Source organism: Capsicum annuum, chromosome 4 (assembly GCF_002878395.1).
Source record: "Capsicum annuum cultivar UCD-10X-F1 chromosome 4, UCD10Xv1.1, whole genome shotgun sequence".
NCBI classification, from domain to species: domain Eukaryota; kingdom Viridiplantae; phylum Streptophyta; class Magnoliopsida; order Solanales; family Solanaceae; genus Capsicum; species Capsicum annuum.
The window spans coordinates 157,493,971-157,520,782 of record NC_061114.1 but is presented as its reverse complement, the minus strand read 5'-3'; the positions used below and the strand labels follow the sequence as shown (position 1 = coordinate 157,520,782).

Below are 26,812 nucleotides of genomic sequence, written 5' to 3'. Positions count from 1 at the left end.
AGTTACTTTATAATAGAATTATTCGAAGAATAATATGTTAAGAAGTTTATTAACAAAGCGGAAAAGGAGAAAGATCCCAAAGAACTATGCCATCCTAAGGTGAAACCAATCACATGTATTTTTTTCTAAGTTTTCTAAGGTTTTTTCTATCCATATTAATTTTTCTTTTAGGTTTTCCATTATTTTTCTAATTCGGTTTCTATAATTAATTTCATTATTTAGATTTTCTTGATTTTCTCTAGTTTTTCTAATATATTCTAACATCTCTAAAACTCAGGCACTGAGTAAGTTTTAGTTCATCAAATAGACTTGGTTCTGCCTTTTCATATTCTACTTTCGGGTGCTTTCATACTCCACGGTGTATTTTGTGTGGTAGATGCAATCAGTTCCCATGAATATGTTTTCCATGAGTAAGTCAATTTCCGGTGTTTGCTAGGAGAAAAATAATTTTCCATCTCAAGTGGAAAATGATTCTCTTGATGGGCAGAAAATATCTTGTATCATATTAAACACATATATTAGTGAATCAGAAAAGTTTTAATTACATTACTAAACCATTATCATTCAAAAGGGTGCTTCAGCTTCAAGATAATCATGAATTATTGGAAATTATGTTATGATCATTTCTTGTAATCAATTATGAATACTCTGCATTTTGTGCAGTGAAATGGAATGTAACATGCACATACTCTCAGTTTATAGCCCCAAAACACCCAAGATGCTGCGTCTCCCTCTCAACGTTCTATAATGAAACCATTACTACTTGTCCTTCTTGTGCATGCGGCTGTGAGAACACACACAAATGCATCAAGTAAGTCTATCCAATAAGATAAAAGTTATTTGTATAGTCGTTGTATAAAGTTAAGATTACTGATTCTCCCCTCACACGCACACAGGAGAGATTCCAAACTACTCAGTGTGGTGGGGATAAACACACCAAGGAAAGACAATGCGCCATTACTACAGTGCACACAACATATGTGCCCTGTTAGAATCCATTGGCATGTGAAGATCAACTACAAGGAGTATTGGAGAGTCAAGATTACAGTTACCAACTTCAATTACAGGGTCAATTACACACAGTGGACTCTTGTTGCTCAGCATCCAAATCTTAACAATGTAACTCAAGTTTTTAGCTTTGATTACAAGCCTCTCCTTCCATATCAATCGATAAGTAAGTCTGTAAACTCCCTGGCATACTGCATGGATATAAGAGCTAATTTTATGTGTGGCTACCCACTATAACAGTAACGTCACAAAACAAGTCACATTAAAGTATTATATTGGGTAAAGGTCAGTTACTTTAATGTGACAAATATATAATCATCTGACACTACTATTATAGCACGTGAAAAATCAGTGAAATTGATCTTGTATGCAAAAAGAAGCATGATATGGAAAAGACCTTAATAAAACTTCACATGCTGCAGATGACACCGGAATGTTCTACGGTATGAGGTTCTACAATGACTTACTTATGGAAGCAGGGCCAGCTGGAAATGTTCAATCAGAAGTGCTTCTCCAGAAAGATAAGGATACTTTTACCCTTAAACAAGGATGGGCATTTCCTCGAAAAGTATATTTCAATGGCGACGAATGCATGCTACCACCACCAGATACTTATCCATTCTTACCCAACTTTGCCCACCAGAATCTGGTGGTTTTTTCGATATTGTTTTGTTCTATGCTTTCGATTTTACTTGTTCTGTTTTGATCATTTCTCTTGTGTGTGACTAACTAAAGATTTTGAAACCAGGCAAACATTTCAGATGTATTGGTAACTTAGGTACTTGAAAATTCTTTGATAGTCATGCACCTTGTATTACTGCAATCTAGGGAATTTGAGCATGCTGGTTCATGTCAAGCAATTGGGTATATTAACAATGTTGTTCATGTCATTTTAACGGTCTCCGAATGCTATAAATTTCTTGAATCAAAAGGATTTTTATTTTTCCCATTAAAATATAGCCACTAAATGTATTTTTTTTTTGAAGGGGAGCCTTGGAGTAACTGGTAAAGTTGCTGCCATGTGACCAGGAGGTCACGGGTTCAAGCCTTGGAAACAGCCTCCGGCAGAAATGCAAGGTAAGGCTGCGTACGATACACCCTTGTGGTGGGACCCTTCCCCGGACACTGCGCATAGCGGTAGCTTTAGTGCACCGGGCTGTCCTTTATACTAATACAAGTATACATGTTTTATACATAGTATATAATTTTTGTATATTTGACTAGCAAATACTGGCCAAACATGTAACTTACCCTAAATTAAATGTTCATAGAATCTTGATAAGTGAAAGACAATAAGATGAATTCATATAGCTGTCTAAGTACTAAAGGAACAAATGATGGAGATGCATCAGAGGAGAATCTAGCCTTAAAGCACTCACGTAAACATAGTAGGTTTTTCCGAAACCTTGTATTTTTATTAAGATATTTACTAAAGGGCATCCCGGTGCACAGAGGGTCCAGGGAGGGCCGGACCACCAGGGTGATATTGGATGAAACCTTACCTTGCATAGTTGCATTTAGTATTAAGAATTTACTAAATATCCAAAATTGTTCAACTATGATACAGTTATTATTATTTATTAGCTAGAAGTTGTTGTAGAAACCCATAAATTGCAAATCCTGAATTCGCTTTGAGTTGCACCATATAGAACAGAAACAAAATTAGCTCAAGTAGCATTCAGCACCACGCGCGAAGAATCTTTTTACAATGTATGAAGGGGCTACAAGGAAATAAGAATTTGAAGCTCTATCTAATCTTAAATGATCTTAATTTTCAAATAACTCTTGGAATACTATGAGCTTGAGAAATTTATGATGTTATCATGTACGAAAAAATATGTGATACAACAGCTAGGAGACATCTACTGATAGGCACTTAGTGATAGACTTCTATGTATATGCAAAGAAGAATGCCATAGAGGATATAAGTGTCGCTTTTAATTTAAGCAAAGAGACCTTCCATTTGGAAACAACATTCGGAAAAATGTGCACCAGCATTAGGAAGCAGCATGACAGAAACATCATATGAAAATTGTGGATATGTCTCAGGAGGTGGCATGTCGTAGTTATCACCATTAAAGTAAACTCGATGAGGAAAAGCCCAGGGGCATACCCACGTGTTAGGGTGGGGGTGCACGTGCACCCGGTAAGTTCGGAAAAAGTTATGTATACGTATATGTATATACCTTAAGAAACTGTTATATAAATTATGTGCACCGCAAAGAACACAATCGTACTTTGGGCGCGTTGGTTCTCAAAGTTGTTTCCCGCAGATGTAACCTGGGATCAAATCCCACGGCCAAGTTATCAAACCTGGAACCTCTTTACTTACACAATCCATCTTTAACCATTGGGCTACTACACTAATCTATGTATAAGGAGTTAAGGTTTATATATTACCCTAAAACCCATATTTGGCCTATATATTTGTATTTTCTTTATTGCTTAAGCCTTTACTAATCAGTCAATTAGACACGACACTATCCCTCAGTCGTCATTGGAAGATTCTCAACGCTTATGTTATGATAAAGGTGCACCCGCACACTTCAAATCCTGGGTTCGCCTCTGGAAAAGCCCATCCCTTATCTAAAGTGAAATTTCATGCATCTTTTTGGATTAGAAGTTTGAAATGGACATGTCCTGAAGGACCAGGTTGCAACTCGCATGAGCAGATCATGAAGAATTTAACACCCCTTGTGGTGGGGTCCTTCCTCGGACACCGCGCATAGCGGTAGCTTTAGTACACCGAGCTGCCCTTTTATACCATTACAGTGTCATCTGTGAAAAGGTAAGGATATTTGTCATATATAAGGAAGCTTACCCAATAGGGTAATATTCCAATCAAAAGAATGGCAAAATAATGCAGATATCTATTGGGAACTTAAGTGCAAAATACAAATAAGGCCTCGGGCTCTATGGACAAAGGAAGTTAACAAATTTAAAACTAAGTTAAATATTTATTGCTTAGTGCTGTCTCTTTGGGACAATGCATGCTACTGAAGCGAGGCAAAATGCTCAGATTATTTCGCGGCTAGCATCAAGGCTTAAGTGCACCTCAAGCTATCGTTCAGTAACTCTGGTTCTAGATTAAAGTAGGGGATACTGATGACTGTGGAAATCTATCTGATGTCTAAATAGTAGCTGTTTTCTAGGTAACACAAATGAAACAATATACTCATTTATAATTAGATAGACAACTTGTCTCTCCATAAGGACAGTGACTTGTAATTGATGTCAAAAAGCTGACTGATGTTACCAAGATTGGGATTTTGGACAACATAGTACCGTTGTGTGTAAGTCATATGGTAATTGAAGTTTGTGATAGTGATCATAACCCTCCAATAATCCTTGTAGTTGAGCTTCACATGCCAAGGAATTCCAACTGGGCACATAGGATCTGTGAACTGGACCAAAGGAGTACCGTGATGGTAAATTACAAAAGAATTCAAACAAATTAAGGCGTGACTAAACAAATTGAAGATTATACTTTCTAGGACATACTCCACACAACTTCCCGCCTTAGTGCCATTATTTTTGTAGCCACAAGAACATGTAGGACAGGGTACAAATGTGTCGTTGTAGAACGATGATAGGGAGACGCAACATGTAGGGTTTTTCTGACCAGGAACTGTAAGTATGTGCATATGACATTCCAAGTCACTGTCATTAACAGTACTGAGAGTTAGAAGTTAGCCTTTATGAAACTACAACTCCGTCCAACTTAATGAGAATGATATTGAAGTTCATAAATGGTTAACAGGTTGGGGAAACTAAATAAAATACTGCTAGTAAAAAACCAGCCTGACAAATGCAGTTCTCTGTATAATCTGATTTACTTGACGAACATAGTGATAACTTGACACATTTACGTTCACATGACTATTAACCATACGAAAACAAAATAATGCATGTTGTTGAACCAGGTAACTTACTGATAGCCTGTCTCACTCGTCTCCCAGCTGGAGTAGCAAATTTAGTTGGTTTAACAGCTTTAACAGGTTCACAAGTATATCTAGGCCCTGGTGCCTTTAAGGAGAAGTTCTGAGGCACTCTAACTGTTTTGTTGGTTGTTCTAGCAGAACCTGGACCCATGATTTGACAACTCCTCCCTCGCAGCCATTGCAATCTGCTGGTTGCGAGGAGTTTCAGGCAACAAGTTGATATGGTAGGTTCCTTTAATATCAAGTAAAGCTTTGCTGAAGTGAGATTGCCTAAAGAGCAAGAGTTACTTGAATTGCCCTTGAACAGCTTTCCTAAGAGTTACAAGAACCCTAGATTTTAAAAAGAAGAGAGAAGAGAAGTTTACTCATATTTCTTAATCCACAAAAGTTGCTTGCAATTGAGAATGCAGTTGTTGCTTTATATTGGAGAATTTCCGAAAGTTAGTTATAACTTTCATCTAACAGCTCTAACAGCTTTAACTAACTCCCTCTGTCATGTGCTTGTCATGTGACTATTTAATTCCTAATTACAATTGATTAAAATGGAAAGAAAACTGCAAAAATCACTATAGAGTTGTAACATGATAACTGTTTGATCCTTCGTACAGAAATGAGGAATATCTCTGAATTTTGAGCAATTACCTTGCTCCGTAGTCTGACTTCCCATCAGGTTGTTGGGTTCGAAATCAAGAGGACGTCATGCGGAAGTTGATAGTTGTAAATCATAAAGACAATAACTTAGATGACAAAGAAAAAGATACTAAAAACATAATATTATTATGTGATTTGACCAATTGATCTACATATAAAACCTAATATTAAAAATAATATTAAAAAGCATAAAATTAATGAGAGAGAAAATCTCCCCCTAAATGAAACTCTTAAAAGACTACGTCGTGGATGTTATTGTGTTGTGGTAAGATAAGGGGGTCTTGTATTTATAGAGTTCCAAAACCTCTCCTCTAAGAAAGAGGTTAGTCAAATATGGAAAAAAATTATTTTTTTTTCAAGAAAAGTAAAACTAATTATGGTAACTTTTATTTTTCTTCTAAGTAAAAGTAAAACTTAAATATAGTAAGAAAATTAGCGCAAAAATCCTAACAAATTTCTCCTCTTTGGCTTGATTTTCTTCAAAATATTCTTGATTCTCCTTCTTCTTGTACATGATCTTCGTTCTTCATATATATTGTTCATATATCACTGCTGTTTGACATGTTTAAAAATGGAGCTTTTGGGGTTAAAAATATATGAGCCCTTTTCGGGTTAAAAATATTGGTGCAAATCTTGAAAGTTTTCTGACAATGAATATTTCGTCCCGCATCACCTATACAAAGTAAAACTACCACTTCTTAATCTGTAGAAAAAATTCAAGCAGACAAAAAAAACATATAACATGCATATGTATTTTATATGATTAAAATGCATATGTATTTTGATCATATCATAACAGTCTATTGACTAAAACCAAAATTGAAAAATACAAATCAATTATGCTAAAAATACATAGACCCAATATACTATTCATGAGTAGTTAAACTATAAAAAAATATTAAAGTAGTCAAAAAATACATATAACATGAATATGTATTTTGATCATATCAAAACTGCAACCAATACTAAAAAATACATATCAACTATACTAAAAATACATATAGCCAAATACTATTCATGAGTAGTTAATTCAACAACATATTTTCACAATTATACTATCATCTTCACAAATCAGCTTTCTATAATCCCTAAATATCATCATAACATAAAATACATATTAAATACTTGAACACAATCCTTAACAGACCAAAAATACATTTACAAACAAAAAAATACCTCATCCTCACTTTCTTCTTCAGATTCATCAGCATAAGATTTGTCAACATCGTCTTCAATTTTTTTAAATTTCCTTTTTGTCTTGTACCATTTTTTAATTTTTTGATCCTTTTGAGAAGGAGTTTTCTTCATCCTTTTTTTTTTTCAAAATTTTAGTCATCTTCACTTCGTTGTTGTGAAACTTTGATCTAATCTTGTAATACCCCGAAGACTTTTAGCAAATTTCATCCCAAGAATGCCTAGTATTAGCTTCTAAAGTGAATGATAATTATTACATGAGTAATTTTAAAGTTTTTTTAATTTTTTTCATGTAAAAAATTCAATAAGATTTCCATCGATATATGATTCGCTTAAATCCGATAACTGGGTAAGAAGTTATGACTATTTCAAGTTTTTATCGTAAAGCAGTGCCATATTAGTCAGTGGCGGACTGCGCCACAAGAGGAAATGGAATTTGGAAATTTTTAGTAGGTTTCCGTGATTATGGCGCGTCGCGCTAGCACTCAAATTTAGAATTTTCCTTTTTCCAGTGTCTCAGCGCGATTTCACCCACGTCGTGTAAAAGTTTTAGGTCACAAAAAAAGGGGCAACGTGATGGCTTGGCGTCGCGCCATCCCTTAATTTACCAATTGTCAATTTCTAGTGACACGGCGTGATAATGCCGCATCGCACCAGGGGCCCAGTTTTGGAAAATTTTGCTGAAATTAAATGACGCGTCCAGGGTTAAAAGGGTCAATTTTCTACCCCTATTTAAACCCAATAACACGTGATTTAGCTATTCTTCACCCAAAATATAATATTTTCTCTCAATTTTCTCTCAAGAACAAAATAGGGTTTCAATTGGGGATTTAAATTTAACAAGGTTTCACCATCAATCTTCACAAAATCACGAACTAAGGTATGCATAGTGTTCATTCATGGACTCCTTTCATCCATGAAGCCCAAAAATCCTTTTTCTAAATCCAAGTTATGGATTTTCTTATGAATTTCTTGATTGGGATGCTTTTGTTCATATTGATAATAAGTAATTAAATTGTATTCCATGAATGAGTGTTAAATTCTATATGGGTTGATTTGTATCGATATAGATTCATGAAACCCTAGGACTAAACCCTTGAATGATTAAATTGGAATTGAATCACGACAGTTAATTGTTGTATGATGTTGTTTACACATTCTATGCCTACTATATGTTTGGTTGAATTCCTAGATGAAGGGAAAGTGTCTAATTAGCATAATATCATGAAATATCCATATACGTACAAGCTTATGACTATCACATGTTTGATGAAATACTTCAGTAAATGTATTATGATGATTATTATGTATTCAAGTAAGTTATGCTTTGTCAGTTTCCTTCCATCCAGTCCTGGGGGTACTTTTACCCGAAACATTAGCTGTGTACCTAGAGCCATGTCATATTTTCATTATACTCTCAGTCAAGCCATGAATCCTTAGAATTCAGATAGTCTTATAACTCAGGAAAAATTTCCATGATCTCATGACTCAGTCAGTTGTCAGATATCAGTAGTATTCCATCAGTCAACAGAACTTAGTAACTCAACTCATGTTCAGTTCAGTAAATCTTGTTCAGTGTCTATTCAGATGGGAGTAGGAATTAGCACCGAGTGAACCCAAGGATAGGGACACATACTATCATATAAGGTTGTGACCCTTAGAAGTCATCCTTGCATTCCAGAACTATGTAGCCAACATAGATTAAGACATCAACACTGTCTGATGAGGGTTGATAGATGGATTAGCTCTGTCAGATAAAGGCCTCACCATTCTGTTTCGTGGACACTCTCAGATAAGGGTCGCCCACAGTTTGTTCTTACCATGGTGCGGTATTGACATCCTTTTAATTGGGGTTACAGATTGGGCCCCAACTCAGCCATAATGCCATATTAGAGGCATATCAGTTAAATACTACCTCCCACAGTTTTAGTACCAGTCTCAGTAAAAGAACTCAAATAGTTTTTCAAATTCAAGACTGTCAGATACAGTCGACTCAGATATAGTAAGGAACTCAGATAGTTTCATCAGATTTAGGACAGTCAGATACAGTCACCCATGTTATCAATTATATTTAGATATAACTATCTATGCTATCAATTATTAGTATGTTATGTCATTAGTATTTAGATTCAGTAATCACGATATCACAATATCAGTTATAGTTATGTATGCATTCTTGCATTCATGTTAGATAGTCAGCTAGCATTATTCATACATGTTAACCCTTGGATTAGCCTACCTCATATGTATAATCGGTATATTTCATTGTACTAACATATTTTCACGATGGTGCTTTCTTTTTATGTTACACCATAGGTTCAGAGACACGAGTTTCAGATCAAGAGTAGATTTTAGTCTCAGCAGTCATAATAGAAGTGACTCCTCATCCTTCGAGAACATGATTATTTCTCCACTATTTCATTGATTAGTTATTAGTTGGAGTTAGTTGGGAACATATCCCATAAACTCCTTATTCAGATTATTTAGACAGTAGAGGCTTTTCGACTAGATGCAGACTATTGTGTTTCAGACTTTAGGGTTTACAGTTTTGTTTTGGGTATTGTATTACCCCACAGATATTATCTTATCCATGTTATGTTCAGTATTGAACCTTATGGCCTTTTAGTGCATGTTTCTATATTATTCAGTATTTTATGCAGTATACAGACACAGATATCAGTCATGGGTTAGCTTGTGGTCCTTCGGGGTCATGAGCACCATGTAGCATTCTCGATTCAGCAAATCGAGGTGTTACAAACTTGGTATCAGAGCCTAAGGTTCAATAGCGTCCTAGGAAGTCTGAAAACTGCATCTAGTAGAGTCTTGTACATCGTTGTATTGCGCGCCATATTTAAGTGCAAGAGGCTATGAGAAGTTTAGGAACAATTTCCTTTCTTTTAGTATTCATGTCATGCCAGTGAGCATAATCACAAGTCAATCTCTCAGTCTAATCTGCTTCGTTACTTTATTTCAGAATATGCCCCCTAAGAGAAGAAATCAGTTAGCCCCTCAGCCCGAAGAACCTTTGGGCAATCATGTTTCTCATGCGGAGTTTAGGACCGCATTTACCACCCTTGTTCAGTCAGTAGCTGCCTATAATGAGCGACTAGCTGTCGTTCAGGCCAACCCAGTGGCCAACTCAACTGCAGCTAGGATTCGGGACTTCACCGAAATGAATCATTCGTCTTTTCACGGGTCTAAAGTAGATGAAGACTATCAGGAATTCATTGATCAAGTTTAAAAAGTGACAGACATCATGGGGGTGACTACTGTTGAGAGTGATGAGTTAGTTGCATAGCAGTTGTAGGATGTGGCTTATACTTGGTTCAAACAGTGGAAGTCAGAAAGGTCAGATGATGTAGGTCCTATAAAGTGGGAGGAGTTTGTCACTACATTCTTAGATAGATTCTTTCCCTAAGAGCTTAGAGAGGCTAAGGTGCTAGAATTCATCATCCTCAGGTAGGGCAATATGATAGTGAAAGAGTATTCTCTAAAATTTACTCAATTAGCCAGATATGCCCTTCATGTGGTGGTAGACAATAGAGCCAAGATGAGTAAATTTGCTTTAGGGGTAAATAATAACGTGGTTAATGAGTGTAGATCCACCATACTAAATAGTGACATGACTTTAGCCAGACTTATGACCTATGCTCAGCAGATAGAGGAGCAGAAGATTAAGTAGAGAGAAAAGTAGAATAAGAAAGCTAGGACAAGTAGCTTCAATTTAGTCATCCTAAATTAGGAGGAAACCGATCTCAGTTTCACCCTAAGTCATCAGTTCCAGCTCCTTCTTTAGCCAGTGCTCCAGCTCTTAAGTTTAGAGATAGAGTGCAAGGCTCTAAGTTCAGGGCAGTGTCAATAATGCCCAAACTAATCCACTTTGTCAAACTTATGGTAAGAACCACAAGGGTGCTTGTAGAGCTGGCAGCGATGTCTGTTTCAGTTGTGGCAAGCCAGGCCACAGAGTCAGAGACTGCCCTCAGTCAGGTTATCAGAGTCATCTCCGTTCCTTAGCTCAGTCTGGTTGCCTGAATCATCAGGGTGCCATCACCAGTGCTACTAGCGGACAACGCCTAAATAGACTATATGCTTTTCAGACCCGACAAGATCAGGAAAATTCTCCTGATGTAGTTAATGGTACATTACAGATCTTTCATACACATGTTTACGCTTTACTAGATCTAGGATTTTTTTGTCTTTTGATACTCCCTATATAGCAGTTGATGTTGGAATCAGTCCCAATATTTTAGTAGAGCCCTTCTCAGTCTCTACCCCAGTGAGAAAAACTATCATAGCCCAGTGGGTATACAGGAACTACCCGATTATGATGTTTCAGAAAGCCACTTTAGTAGACTTAGTCAAATTAGAGATGACTAATTTTGATGTCATTCTCGGCATGGATTGGCTTCATTCCTGCTATGCCATAGTTGACTGCAGAAATAGAATAGTCTAGTTTTAGTTTCCAAATGAACCCGTCCTTGAGTAGAAAGGTAGTGTATCCGCTTTCAGGGATCAGCTTATTTTCTACCTTCAGGCAAGAAAAATGATATCTAAAGGATGTGCCTATTATTTTGTTCAAGTTAAGGACACTAGTTCCTAAACTCCCAGTCTTTAATAAGTCCCAGTAGTGAATTGATATTCAGATGTCTTTCCCGAAGATCTTCCAGGAATTTCTTCTGAAAGGGAAATAGACTTCGGCATTGACCTTCTTCCAGATACTCAGCCTATCTCTATTCTGCTATACAGAATGGCACCAGTAGAACTTAGAGAATTAAAAGAAACAGTTGAAGGATCTCTTAGATAAGGGACTCATTAGACCTAGTATTTCCCTGTGGGGTGCACCAGTACATTGATTATCGTCAACTCAATAAGGTCACGGTCAAGAACAAGTATCCTCTTCACAGAATTGATGACTTGTTTGACCAACTTTAGGGTGCTAGTTATTTCTCTAAGATAGACCTCACATCTGACTATCATCAGCTTAGAGTTAGAGAAAGTGACATTTTAAAAATAGGTTTTCGTACTCGGTATGGTCACTTTGAATTCTTAGTCATGTCATTTGGTCTTACCAATGCCCCAACATCTTTCATGGACTTGATAAACCACATGTTCAAGTAGTATTTGGACTTGTTCATCATAGTCTTCATAGATGATATTCTGGTCTATTCCTGCACTGAGCGCGGTCATGCAGACCATCTTAGAACAGTACTTCAGACTCTCAGAGATCATTAGTTGTTCTCTAAATTCAATAAGTGCAAATTTTGGCTAAGGTGAGTAGCATTCCTTGGTCACATCATTTTCGATAATGGCTTTAGAGTTGATCCTCAAAAGACCAAAGGAGTAAAAAACTGGCCAAGACCTATCTCTCTATCAGATATCAGGAGTTTCTTGGGTTTGGTTGGCTATTATAGACGGTTTGTTGAGGGATTTTCATCTATTGCATCCCCTATGTCCAGATTGACTCAAAAAAAAGTCAAGTTTCAGTGGTCAGACCCTTGCGAGAAGAGTTTTCAGGAGTTGAAGACTTGACTTACCTCAGCCCCAGTCTTAGCTCTTGCTGATAGTTTAGATGGGTTCATGATGTATTGTGATGCATCCAGAGTAGGTTTGGGTTATGTCCTCATGTAGCATGGTAAGGTGGTACCCTACCCCTCTAGACAACTTAAACCCCATGAGAGGAATTATCCTACTCATGATCTTGAGTTAGCAGCCGTAGTCTTTGCCTTAAAGATTTAGAGGCATTATCTCTATGGAGTTCATGTAAGTGTCTTCACAGAGCACAAGACTCTTCAGTATGTCTTTCCTCAAAAAAATCTCAATCTTTATCAAAGAAGGTGGTTAGAGCTCTTGAAAGACTATGACATGAGTATGCTCTATCATCCGATAAAGGCCAACGTAGTGGTCGATGCTCTCAGTAGGCTATCCATGGGTAGTGTTTCTCATGTGGAGGATAGTAAGAAGAATTTATCTCAAGAAGTCCATCAACTTGCCAGACTAGGTGTTTGCTTAGTTGATTTTTTAGAGGGTGGTGTATGTGTTCCGAGGTAAAAGAAAAGCAAGATAGAGATCCCATCCTGGTAAAGTTGAAAGAGTCAGTTAAGGATCAAAAAGTAGAGGTTTGCTCCCAAGAGGGAGATGGTGTTTTGCGTTGTCAGGGTCGTCTTTGTGTTTCAGGTGTAGATGACTTAAGGCAGCGAATTTTTGCAGAAGCGCATGGTGTGTGCTACTTTATTCATCCAGGGGCCACAAAGATGTACGATGACTTGCAAGAAATCTATTGGTGGAGTGGGATGAAGAAAGATATTACAGATTTTGTGGCTAAGTGCTCTACATGTCAATAAGTTAAGATAGAGCATCAGAATCCTAGTGGGTCTATGCCAGAGTTCTATATTCCTACTTGGAAATGGGAAGTTGTGAATATGGACTTCATGATGGGTTTACCTCGAACTCACATCAGCATGATTTAGTCTGGGTCATTGTATATAGAATAACTAAATCAGCTCATTTCCTTCCAGTTCATACCTCTTATTCAGCTGAGAATTATACCAAACTCTATATCAAGGAGTTGGTCAGATTATACGGTGTTCCATTATCTATTATCTAAGACAGAGGTACCCAGTTCACCTTTCATTTTTGGAAAGCATTCCAAAAGGGTTTTGGTACCCAAGTTCATCTCAGTATAGCCTTTCATCCTCAGATAGATGATCAAGTAGAAAGAACCATTCAACTTTAGAAGATATGCTAAGGGTATGTGCAGTTGATTTCAAGGGAAGTTGGGATGACCACTTGCCTTTGATTGAGTTTGCATACAACAACAACTATCATTCTAGTATTTAGATGGCTCCATTCGAAGCTCTCTATGGTAGGATATGTATATCTCCAATAGGTTCGTTCAAAGTTAGTGAGGCCTCAGTCATTGATCCTGACTTAATATTCGACGCCTTAGAAAAAGTCCAGTTAATCAGAGAAAGACTCTGGGCTTCTTAGAGCCGACAGAAGTCTTATGCAGATGTTTATAGGAAAGATATCGAGTTTGAGGTTGGTGATCATGTCTATCTAAAGATCTCTCCCATAAAGGGGTAAAGAGATTCGGCAAGAAGGGAAAGCTTAGTCCCCGATATACCGGTTCATTCAAGATTCTTAGTCGTTTTGGCAAGGTAGCTTATGAGCTCAAATTGCCTTCAAATCTAGCCTTAGTTTATCTAGTCTTTCATGTCTCTTTGCTCAAGAAGTGTATAGGTGATCCACCAGTCATAGTCCCTATTCAGAGCATTGATGTTCAGACAGTCTCTCTTATGAAAAGATTCCAATCAAAATCTTAGACTATCAGACTCGTAGATTGAGGAACAAAGAAGTCCCTCTAGTTAAAGTTCTTTGGCATAATCAGTCCGTTGAGGGAGCTACTTGGGAAGCAGAAGCATACATGCGTACCAAGTATCCTGATCTCTTCTCCGCCAACTCAGATCAAGCTTAAGGTAACAGTTCTCCTTAATCTTACTCAGTTTCATGATCAGTGATCATCACGAACTTGGTATTCAGTTTCATATTTATGTTCCCAGTATAAACTTGATATCAAGTACCATTGCATATTTAGTCATGCATTCATGTATCTGCTCAGTTATATAATTATGCATCAGAAATGCATTCGCATTGTGAGAAACTTAGTTCCTCAAAACATTCAGTCATGCATTCATAAATTAGTTACACATGCATCAGATATGCATGTTCAGTATGTTATGTTCAGCTTTTCAGTCATGAGATTATGTTCCAGTTATTCATATTCAATTTATGTTCAGCTTATTAGTTCCTGTCTCAGTCAGTCTTATTCTAGGATGAATGTTCTCAAGGCTGAGATATTGTAATACCCTGAAGATTTCAAGCAAATTTCATCCAAAGAATGCCTAGTATTAGTTTCTAAAGTGAATTATAATTATTCCATAAGGAATTTTCATGATTTTCACTTTTTTTCATGTGGAAAATTCAATAAGCTTTTCATCGATATATGATTCACTGAAATCCGATAACCGGGTAAGAAGTTATGACTATTTCAAGTTCCCATCGTAAAATAGTGCCATATTAGTCAGTGGCGTGCCGTGCCACAAGAGGATATGGAATTTGGAAATTTCCAGTAGGTGTTCGCAATTATGGGGCATCGTGCCAGCACTAAAATTCAGAATTGTCCTTTTTCCAGTGTCTCAGCGCGATTTCCCCCACGTCGTGCTAAAGTTCAAGGTCACGAAGGAAGGGGCAACGTGATGGCTCCGCATTGTGTCATCCCTTAATTTTCTAATTGTCAATTTCCAGTGACACAACATGATAACGCCGCATCGTGCTAGGGGCCCAGTTCAGGAAAATTTTACTGAAATTAGATGATGCGTCCAGGGTTAAAAGGGCCAATTTCCTACCCCTATTTAAACCTAATAACACATGATTTAGCTATTCTTCACCCAAAATATACTATTTTCTCTCAAGTTTTTCTCAAGAACAAGCTAGGGTTTCTATTGGGGATTTAAATTCAAGAAGGTTTCACCATCAATCTTCATGAAATCATGAACTAAGGTATGAATAATGTTCATTCATGGACTCCTTTCGTCCATGAAGCCCAAGAATTTCTTTTCTAAAGTCAAGTTGTAGATATTCTTAATAATTTCATGATTGGGCTGTTTTTGTTCTTGTTGATAATGAGTAATTGAATTGTATTCCATGCATGAGTGTTAAATTCTATATGGGTTGATTTATATCGGTATAGATTCATGAAACCCTAGGACTAAACCCTTGAATGAATAAATTGGAATTAAATCATGACAGTTAATTGTTGTATGATGTTCTTTACACATTCTATGCCTACTCTGTGTTTGGTTGAATTCCTAGATAAAGGGAAAGTGTCTAATTAGAATGATATCATGAAATCCCCATGTACGTACAAGCTTATGCCTATCACATGTTAGATGAAATGCTTCAGTAAATGTATTATGATGATTATTATGTATTCAAGTAAGTCATGCTTTGTTAGTTTCCTTCCATCCAGTCCTGGGGGTACTTGTACCTGAAACATTAGCTGTGTACCTAGAGCCATCTCATGTTTTCACGATACTCTTAGTCAAGCTATGAATCCTTAGACTTCAGATAGTCTTATGACTCAGGAAAAATCTCCATGATCTCATGACTCAGTCAGTTATTAGATATCAGTAATATTCCGTCAGTCAACGAAACTTAGTAACTTAGCTCATGTTCAGTTCAGTAAATCATGTTCAGTGTCCATTCAGATGAGAGTAGGAATTAGCATCGAGTGAACCCAAGGATGGGGAAACACTCTATCAGATAAGGGTGTGACCCTTAGAAGTCATCCTTACGTTCCAGAACTATATAGTCAACATAGGTTGAGACATCAACACTATCTAATGAGGGTTGATAAGGTGGATAAGCACTGCCAGATAAGGGCCCCACCAATCTCTTTTGGGGACAATATCAGATAAGGGTCACCCACAGCTTATCCTTACCAGTGGCACGGTATTAACACCCTTCCAATTAGGGTTATAGATTGGACCCTAACTCTGCCATAATGGCATATCAGGGGCAGTTTGTTAAATACTACCTCCCACAATTTCAGTACCAGTCTGAGTAAAGAAACTCAGATAGTTCTTCAGATTCAAGACTGTCAGGTAAAGTTGACTCAGATACAGTAAGGAACTTAGATAGTTCCATCAGATTCAAGATTGTCAGATACAGTTACCCATGTTATCAGTTATATTCAAATACAAATATTTATGCTATCAATTATATCAGTTATTAATATGTCATGTCATCAGTATTAAGATTTAGTAATCACGATATCACAGTGTCAGTTATAGTTATGTATTTATGTATGTATTCTTGCATTCAAGTTAGACAGTCAGCTAGCATTATTCATGCATGTTAACCCTTGCATTAGCCTACCTCATATGTATACTCAGTACATTCCATTGTACTAACGCATTTGCGCTATGGTGTTTTCTTTTAATATTACACCATAGTTTCAGAGACATGAGTTTCAGATCAGCAGTAGATTCCAGTCTCATCAGTCAGAATAGAAGTGAGTCCACATCCTTTGAGGACATGATTATTTCTCCACTATTTTATTAATTAGTTATTACTTGGAGTTAGTTAGGGATATGTCCCATCATGATATGGGCACAATCATGATCGGGGTTCAATGCATCAAGACTCGAGCTTGGGAGCTGGCCATCTAAGGAACAAGCTTTGAAGTGTAGAGAACAAGTCCCACAAGCTCCAAAACTGTTCACTGTTCATCTGTGTTCACTGTTCATCCACCCTTTGCAAGGGTTTTTTAGTCATTTGTAATAAGTTAACCTAGGTATAAATAGAACCTCATTAGGTCATTTTTGAGAGATTTTTGGAGAATATATTTTGTAGCCTCTTTGAGTGTCTTTAGCAAGTTGGAATCCTTGGACAAGGTGGAATCCTTGTGTTGATCATTTTCTTAGAAACAGAGATTACTTAGGAATTTCGGTTCCCTTGAGGTCACGTAAGATATAGGTTTAGGTTGTGTGTGATATTAAAGGTCCAAAAGAGGAATAAGTTTTTGGGTTGTTAATATTATACCATTCCTTTGTCTATCTATCTATCTTTACTATTTTGTAATCGTTTATCTATATCTAGTGTAATCCATTTGTTTTCTTGTCCTGTAATCGTGTGTTGTTGTTATTGCATCTTGTTCATCAAGTGTTGTTGCTGTTTTAGTGTGTTTTACTCTTGATATCACTTCCCTTCATGTTCTTCTTGCGAATCCGAGTGAGGTCATCAAAAGGGTCCATAGTTCTTGAACTAGTGAACTGATTTTTGTATTTGTGTTGTTGTGTTCTTGGGGAGTTTTGTATCATTTGGTATCAGAGCGAGACTGTTTGTGTTCCTACACTACCAATCTTGGGTTCTCTTGGACGAAAATTCAAAAAAAAAAAAGCTGAAAGCTGAAAAAAATTCCAGAAAAGTGCAAATCTGTCCATTTTGTGTTCTTGGCCGAAAATTGTGTTGTTGTTATCTTGGCTAAGATTTGTTTGTTGTGTGTCTAGAACCTGTAGTATTTTGTTTGTTTAGAGTATTTATAGTGTTGGTTTATTTCCCATCAACACTAAAAAGTATCCAAATCTAAGATTGAACTTGAACTTGTGAAAGTTGTTGATGTGACCAAGGTGTGACCGAGTTGGATGTTGTTGTTACCTAAACCTTGGCCGATTTGATAGTCTTGTTGTAGTGGAGTTGGAAAGTAAAATTGTTGTTGTTCTTGGACTTGTTGTGTTCTTAAGGTTCTTCACCCTTTCTTCATCTTGTTAATCCTTAAAGTGTAAACTAGGTAGTTGTTAGTGAAAGACTTGTCCCTATCACTTCAAAGACTTTTCATCTACTTTCCCTTGATTTAAGGACCTTGTTTCAAGGTGAAAGTTCAAAGAAGTCAAGTTTTGCTTTTGAAGTTTGAACAAAAAGGCTCAAAGACCCTTTTCCCTCTATTAACCAAATCGACCAATTCCAAATTGTATATTGATCAAGACTTGAAATTGGGAAATAAAATTTTGATAAAACTCGAGGCCAATAGTGGACTGTTACGTCACTAAAGTATTGTTTACGCAATATTTTTGAGTTTAAATTTTAGATTTCTTAGTTTCATTTTATTGTTTCCTAGTTTCATTTGTTTGCTCGACACTAATTGACAACCTAGTAATACCCTATTAGCTTGTAAGCTAGTTTTGTGTACGTTCTTCGTGTTATGTTTGTCGTGTGCTTTTCTCGTTTTTGAGTCGTAGTTTTTTTTTTGGTTCAAGTTTGTACATTACTTATTTGAGTCGCTTCAAACAAGAATCTACTCCGACCTCGAGCCACAATTGGGACCAAGTAACCTCATTAGAGTATAAGCGAGTTATCAACACTTGTAAGGACAATAGAGTGAAAAATCCAAAGTGTGAAAGTGAGGGATTGTGGACTATTTTGAGACGCATTGTGGACTATTTTGTGATGAATTGTGGACTGATTTTTTCCAATCTTTAATGTATTTGTTGTTTCGTGTTATTTGCTTAGTAGCTCTTGATGGGTGTAATGGCGAATGAATTTGAAATTTCTAGTTGGGTTAAATCCATCATGGCAAGGCTTGATGCCATATATTGGAGAATAATGACAGAATGGAAAGAAGATTGGAAGGGACAAAAGGCTCTCTTTGCAAGAAGTTGGATAACTTGATGGAGAATCCAAGCCTTCCTATCAAATTACCGCGAGTGTCCATGATCCACATGAGCTACAAGGTAATCAATATAGCTTTTGCACTCTAGTGAATGAGGATAATAGCCAACTAAGTGTGATCAGATAGTTTGTCTTTAAGTGAGCCAAATGTGCCTTTATTTTATGATGATAATGTACAACTTGAGATTGTGGATACACTAGTTGATTCACCTAGTGTTGAAGCCATTGTGGAAAACGACAGTACACTGTCTTATGGAAGTCATGAAGACTAACTTGTGTGTGAAAATGATGATGTTGAACATATTGGCCGAATAACTAAGGATGACCCTCTAGTTTTTTTTGTTATTGACCATGATAGTATAGAGGGGACATTTGATCGTTATTATAGTAGTATTGGGGTAAGGAAGTGTATTTCCAACTTGTGCCCATGGATACTCTACCCATTTGATTTTGGTGATTATTTGAAGTGTGGTGATGAGGATGTCTTTTGGAATGACTTGAATGTGTATGGAATGTATGGCTTTTCTCTCTCGTCTTTCAATTATAATTGTTGTTTCAAGAAGAGTCTATGTTTTCCACTTGATAACCGACGCTTGTTCCTTATTTCTTGTCACACTTATATAGATAAACTAGTTGATTCTCCCTTGGTAGGGTATTCGGGTAAGAGGGATGTTTAGGTATATGTGAAGTTTGAACCACCTTGGCAAGATGCTATGATTGATTACACTAATCCTAACCCTCATAACTTGAGGAACTTTTGTTTGCTTGTCCTTCCTATTGCTTTACAAGGTTTGAATTTGAGGATGAATCCTTTCTAAGGAGGGGAGGATGATACAGGTATGATCTTGATTGGGGTTCAATGTGTCAAGACTCCGGATCGGGGGCTGACCATCCAAGGAACAAGCTTTGAAGTTTAGAGAACAAGTCCCACAACCTCCAAAACTATTCACTGTTTATCCACGTTCACTGTTCATCCGCCCTTTGCAAGGGTTTTTTATTCATTTGTAATAAGTTAACCTAGGTATAAATAGAACCTCATTAGGTCATTTTTGGGAGATTTTTGGAGAATATATTTTGTAGCCTCTTTGAGAGTCTTTAGCAAGGTAGAATCCTTGTGTTGATCATTTGCTTAGAAATAGAGATTACTTGGGAATTCCGGTTCCCTTGAGGTCACGTAAGAGATAGGTTTAGGTTGTGTGTGATATTAAAGGTCCAAAAGTGGAATAAGCTTTTGGGTTGTTAATATTATACCATCCCGTTGTCTATCTATCTTTATTTTCTTGTAATCGTTTGTATATATCTAGTGTAATCCATTTGTGTTCTTGTTTTGTAACCGTGTGTTGTTGTTATTGGATCTTGTTCATCAAGTGTTGTTGTTGTTTTAGTGTGTTTTACTCTTGATATCAGTTCCCTTCCTGTTCTTCTTGCGAATCCGAGAGAGGTCATCAAAAGGGTCCATAGTTCTTGAACTAGTGGACTGATTTTGGTGTTTGTGTTGTTGTGTCTTGGGGAGTTTGGTATCACATCAACTTCTTATTCAGATTATTCAGACAATAGAGGCTTTCAGAATAAATACAGACTATTGTGTTTCAGACTTCAGTGTCTATAGTTTTGTTTTGGGCATTGTATTACCCCACAGATGTTATCTCATCCATGTTATGTTCTGTATCGAACCTTATAGTCTTTCAGTGCATGTTTTTGCATTATTCAGTATTTTATGCAGTATACAGGTACAGATATCATTCATGGGTTAGCTTGTGGTCCTTCGAGGTCATGAGCACCATGTAGCATTCCCGGTTCAGCAAATCGGGGTGTTACAAATATCCTTCGATCTCCCAGATTTCTTCAACTATAAAGGATTTGAAACTACTTTAACTAAATCTTCTTGAGTTAATCCAAGACTAAAAGATGGTGCATCAAACACTAAATTCATATTCCTTATACCACTGTTTGTAGGTATTTTTGCTATGTGTTCATCCATTAAAAAACAAAACCCTTAAAATATGAATTTTAGATGAATTAAAGTAGGAAAAAAATAAACGCTAACATGGAATATGAGATTAATAGTTACATGAAATAGGGGAAGCAAATACTTATCACCGATCGTGCAAGAATCGTGCAAAAGGCAATAAAATTGAGGTGGGATTGATGGTTAATGGAGAAAAAATAGAAATAAAAATTTGAAATTAAGGAAAGAGAACGAGGAAGGAGTGAAAAGGGGAATTTTAGCACAATAAAATCACTTGGGCAGTAAAATAGCAGGGACCACTTAAAATAATGCTATAGATGCTACACAATGTAATTAGAAAAAAGTGTTGTTATTTTTTATAATTTAGTACTTAAGTATGCTATCATATGTATTTTTTCCTTTAAGTTATTATCCAACCCATTAAATTTAGCCATACCCATTTGACTTACCCCTAATCCGTTACTTTTTACCCGATTCGATCGGGCCCGACCCACCCAACCCGATAGAATATCAATTGACAACCAACAAATTAAAATACAAAACAACATCGCATGTCTCTTAGGAGAAAAACCTAAATCTCCAAATCAACCCGATGGAATTGATGATCCTCTAAATTTCTTAGTGTTTTGTTCTTCACAATCAAAGACCAACCTCCATTGCTTCTAAAATCTTTAACCTAACTCTATTATGTTCTTAATTCGAAGTTAGGGTTATTTTCAAAGGTAACAATTAAGTGGATTTCAAAGGGTTACAACCATCTAGTGTTTAAAGCTAACATAGCGAAAACGTTATCCCCATGTCTCCGTATTTTAAACATTAATCTTTTTCCATGCTATTTGAGTTAGGCATTTTTCCCATCCTATTTCCAATTAATGTTTTAATGATTGGGTATATGTTTCAATATGTAATAAATGAAGTTGTGAAACTTATAATTATAGAATAATATGTCTTCTTGTTGAGATATGAGCTAGGATGTTTTTCTATCTTTAATTTATATCAAAATAAATATTGTTAATGATTGGGTATATGCTTCAATATATAATAAAATAAGTTGTCACACATGAATTTTACCATAATATATTTTATTTTTTTGTGTGATTTGTGATGTTCTTTTAGTCGATGTCATGGATCTTAATTTAAAATATTTTCCTGGTCAATGATGTCACAACCCAAGTTGAGAATCTGATCGTGATGAGCAACCCAAACCAATCAAAGTCCGGGATGACCCCTTAGTATTACATTAGAAACATAGACATAAAAAAAGTGTGGAATTAGACCCATAAAATATGAAGTTCAATAACATAAATGATTCAAAACTCAAGTCTTGAAAGGTGAAATAAAACATTTGACTAACTCAGTCTACGAGGCCTTTAACTCAATGAGTGAATATTCAAAATCGGGACATGGACATAACAAATACCATAAAATTGAAATAAACTAAGTTTAACTTAATAAAATAAACATAGCCTTTTAAAATATGGATGGATCGCCAATTGCTCATTGCTGTCTCGAGTGATATCCTAATGCTGAACCAAATCATGGGTATGAGCTTTATAACCTACATCATAAAATAATGTAGCATCTGGGGACATTCAACACGATGAGTGTTGGCATACAACCTAGGAAAAGAAATCAAAGCAATTTATAAAATTCATAATATAAAACCATCGTAGAGAAATAAGAAGCATGTGACTAAAACTATAAAAGAAACATAATCACTTGAAACTTGTAATTCTGGACTTTGTAGTTTGCGATGATGTTAAGTAACCCTCATGCTATATCGGTCTAGTCTGTACTTAAATAGTGGGGCCAGAATCGATGTTACCGCTAAGACAAATTGAGGTATTCATCATTAGACCATCATAATATAAACATAAGTGTATACCTCTGTGCAAAGCAAACATACAACAATCATCCGTTTTTCAAGACAATACCTCCCTACATCGACAAACAAAATTTCATGTATTGGTCACGGGGACTATACTTTTTTGGTGAAAGTACATGGTCCTCTTTGAGATCAACTAAATATTTTTCAATATTTTTATCCATGGAGTCTTTCATTAAAGCATTCACATTTGATACCGTCATATAAGACTAACAAATCATCTATATCATGACAAAAAATCATAATCATAAAATATTATTGACTCCTTTAACTGACCATTCAAAAAAAATAAACATAATCATCTTTAAGTTTACATAAGAGTCTCAAAGTAAGTCATAAAAATCAATACTTAAGATATTTCAAAAGGACAGGGTGCCATCTCCGTTCATCATTAAAATTCAAAGCGTTTTATGACAGATTTAATGGCCATAATTTCAATTATTCATAACGGTTAAGATTTCAGATCCATATAATAAAATCTACTTTTTCAAATAGTATGTTCAAGTATCAAATCACTCTATTAATAATTACAAAATCATTCATAAAGTGAGAAAAGTTACTATCAAACTTTTTTATGAAATCATCCTCAATCCTAGTTTCAAATTTCCAATAGAATACATAAATAATAGTTAAATACATAATTTATGATGACAATTAAAGAAACAAGTGTTCAACATTCCATTTTGATGAAAGAAGATTGAAAAAATCTTGAGTTCTTAGCATTGAGTTTCATTCTCTTAATATTTTGGGGAAGAGTAGAATGTGTTTTTGGGGAATGAAACATGTAATTAGGGGTTTGGAGTTGTTTATAATAGGCGTCAGATGGTTCTTAATCAATGTAATGACCCTCTATGCCATTTTTTTGTATTTCCACTCTTCTTGGTCATTTAGAGCTTTCCTATGGTTGCTCCAAGTTATTTATGACTTGCTGGAACTGACAGTTCGGTTACTGGACAGTTCGTTTGTTTTTTAGAGTCAATTTACTATTTTAAAGCCTTCACTAGTTCAAATTATCTACCGAATAAAAACTTTAGCTAAACAACATTGTATCCCAAATCCGAATGTTTCAACAGCTCCAAAACAGCTGGTGTTGGCGGACTTAAAATTTCCCCAAGTCTCAGTTGGTGTTGGTGAATTACTTAAGAAATTCCCTTTATATCCTAAGTGATCTAGAAAATCCCAGCAATTATCGCTTAAGCAACAAAATGAGTTGCATAAGTGATGGGCTTAGTAGGGGATCAAGTATTACCTAAGTGATACTTTTGTCGTATATTCCACGTCTGCTTAGCTAGCCATATATCACGTAAGCATTAGTCTTATCACCCAAGAGATAGGGGTGCCAGAGCGCAAGTGTTGCGTAAGCGATCTGGAGTTTACTTAAGTGATACCCGTGTACATAGGAAGGGTATGAATACCCTACTTAGCCAATTTTTCTCCATTCTTCATCCATTCCCAAGTTATTGGAACCCTAAAAAGTGAGAAATCTTGGGGGAAAACATTGTGGGTGATTTTTGAACTTTGGTGGTGAATATTTGCGTGTTTCTTCTTCGAATTTGTAGTAAGCTTCAATCTAATTTAGGATTAAATCCTTCCTTTTTCTTCTAAAATCCCTAAGATCTTTGTGTATCAATTTTAACACCATTAGAGCTTGAAATTCACCCAATTTTGAATGTAATATTCCTTAAGAATACAGTGACGTTGCGTTGGATTCGATTATGTGATTTCGTAAATAGGCCCCTTATGGGATTTACGTGATTTTTGGACCCCAAGTACAAAAGTGCAATATAGGTATCATTATACTCGTTTTGATGAGTAGATTGTGATTTTGATAGCGCAACATATTGCCGAAGATTTTTAGAAGGGAAAATCAATGGTTTAACAAATTTTTTGAGCCTTTTTTGATATCTAGGTAGGCTAGGTTTACCCTCCTCATATATTGAGCTATTTCATAGTATAATTGTTAATATTTCACTAGATTTGTAATGAGATTTAGGTATTGGAGGTATTATTGTCAAATATTTTGGTTAGTTATACTGGTTAGGCTATCTGAATATCATAATTTTTGCGTAATAGACTTAGTTGCTCATACTTTAGGAAGAATTTCTATATTGGGGCTAGTTAAGGCTTGTTTAACATCTAAAAGTGAATTTAGATACCTTATCCTAGTCCGGAGTAGAATTTGACATATAATGTACTTTGAAATTAGAAGTGGGCTCCTCTGGCCCTCCTTGGGTCAAGATTTGAGCTAGTTATGCACTTAAGCACTTATTTTTACTTTTAAAGAAGCATACTATGGGATTTTTGTAAATTAAATACTTACAGTTCATGATGGTTTAAATTCGGGAGTTGATGCTAGATATGCTAAACTCAGTAATTTAATTATATTAATATAAACACCGGTTTAAGTCCGATAATTGAATATGATATTGATGACATAAGCACCAATTCAAGTCCAATAATGACTTTAATATTAATGATATGAACACTGATTCAAGTAAGGGAATTGAGAGTCATTTATGATGCGATATTTTACGGATGGACGTATGGTCATGGCAAGATGGTTGGTAGATTATAGTTATTCAATTATTTAATTTCCTTGATTTACCCTCTAGGCTTATGAAGGCCTACGTTGGATTATTTACTTTTCTACACTTATTGGCTTATAAGGGCCAATTTAGTAGATATACTTGAGTAATATTTACATTACTATTTTGGAATTATTGATTTATTTATGCACAATAATGTTGGAGTTTATTTCCAGGTTTTACTTTGACTTAACTTGCTTTATCTCGTATTATATCATGTTTATATCATGATTTATCTCATTCGGTCGATGATGCCTACCGAGCACCGATGGTTTTGGTACTCATACTACACTTCTGTCCTTTTTTATATAGATTCGAGTACTAGTTATCGCTGCTAATTCGACCATTGTGCTGTGATTGAATTTTGAAGACTGGGTGATCCCTTAGAGTTGAATTTACTATGTCTTCCTTCTATTTATTTATGTCTGGTCTTTTATTATCAAGAAAACTTAATTGACTATTTCAGAACTTGTAGTATATTTATAGTTGCTCTTGTTACGACATTACTAGGTCATGGGATGGTTGTTTGTATTCTATCTATCTCTTGGATTATATTAATTATCTTGTTATTATTACAAGTCTCAAATATGTTGATTCCAGCCTCATAGACCATTTTCTACCAAATTAGCCCATTGGTTATAACTCCAGGCTATGATTTGTGTTATAACTCCAGGCTATGATTTGTCTTACTTTCTAATGGGGTATGGTAGGTAACATCATGACTCATAAATTGGGTTATGACAAATTGGTACAGAGTGTAGGTCACCAGTATTATTAGTACAAGAACAAGTATCTAGTAGAGTCCTGCAGATCGAAATGATGACATCTATTTCATAGCTTCGGCATGCTATAGGACATTCTTGGGGGTTCTTCACTATTTAACTCATCTTGTGCTAAGATTCTGAGTTGGATTCTAAAGAATTTCTTTGGTTTCATTTTTCCCAAATGGCTAGGACACGTGCTACCGCTACATAAGATGAGGGCCCTACTATTCATGGATAACGTAGAGTCATGGACAACCTCGAGATATTTTCCAAGCTAGGGTCCATGATAGGGGGCCTTCCTTAGATTTTATTCCTTCTCCCGAGCTAGAGATTCTTCTACCCTAGCCAGTAGTATTCCAGGGACTAGCCCAGGCCCTATCGAGGATTATTTCCTCCTTTCTTAGAGATACATTAGTTTAGATTTTGGGATTGGTTGGTTGTGCACATTTGATGCTACATAGTGTACAAATCAGAGTGGTACTCAGGCGGGGGTGCAACTTATAGTTGCGACTCCCAGAGTTGAGGTCCCTTCTACATTGACAGTTGCTCAGCCGATAGTTGTTCGGCTAGTGGTTTCCCAGCCTGCT

At 36.0% G+C, this 26,812-nt stretch overlaps 1 protein-coding gene and 1 pseudogene across 1 annotated transcript; one reads left to right on the top strand and one right to left on the bottom strand.

The window, feature by feature from the left end:
• The first annotated feature begins 376 nt into the window (after nucleotides 1-376).
• On the top strand, nucleotides 377-2,007 carry LOC107868924 (COBRA-like protein 4). The gene is made up of 4 exons (XM_047411616.1): nucleotides 377-410; nucleotides 664-811; nucleotides 897-1,174; nucleotides 1,431-2,007. The coding sequence occupies exons 1-4, from the start codon at nucleotides 377-379 to the stop codon at nucleotides 1,712-1,714; spliced, it is 744 nt and encodes a 247-aa protein (XP_047267572.1). The 3' UTR covers nucleotides 1,715-2,007.
• Nucleotides 2,008-4,193: 2,186 nt separating this feature from the next.
• LOC107868925 overlaps nucleotides 4,194-26,812 on the bottom strand; it is a 35,155-nt pseudogene continuing 12,536 nt past the window's right edge.

Excerpts from the sequence above, each read along its gene's own strand:
- LOC107868924 (XM_047411616.1), top strand. The coding sequence starts at position 377 with ATGCAATCAGTTCCCATGAATATGTTTTCCATGA. Across the intron at positions 812-896 it reads AACACACACAAATGCATCAA|GAGAGATTCCAAACTACTCA; the intron begins GTAAGTCTATCC and ends ACACGCACACAG. Across the intron at positions 1,175-1,430 it reads CCTTCCATATCAATCGATAA|ATGACACCGGAATGTTCTAC; the intron begins GTAAGTCTGTAA and ends CACATGCTGCAG.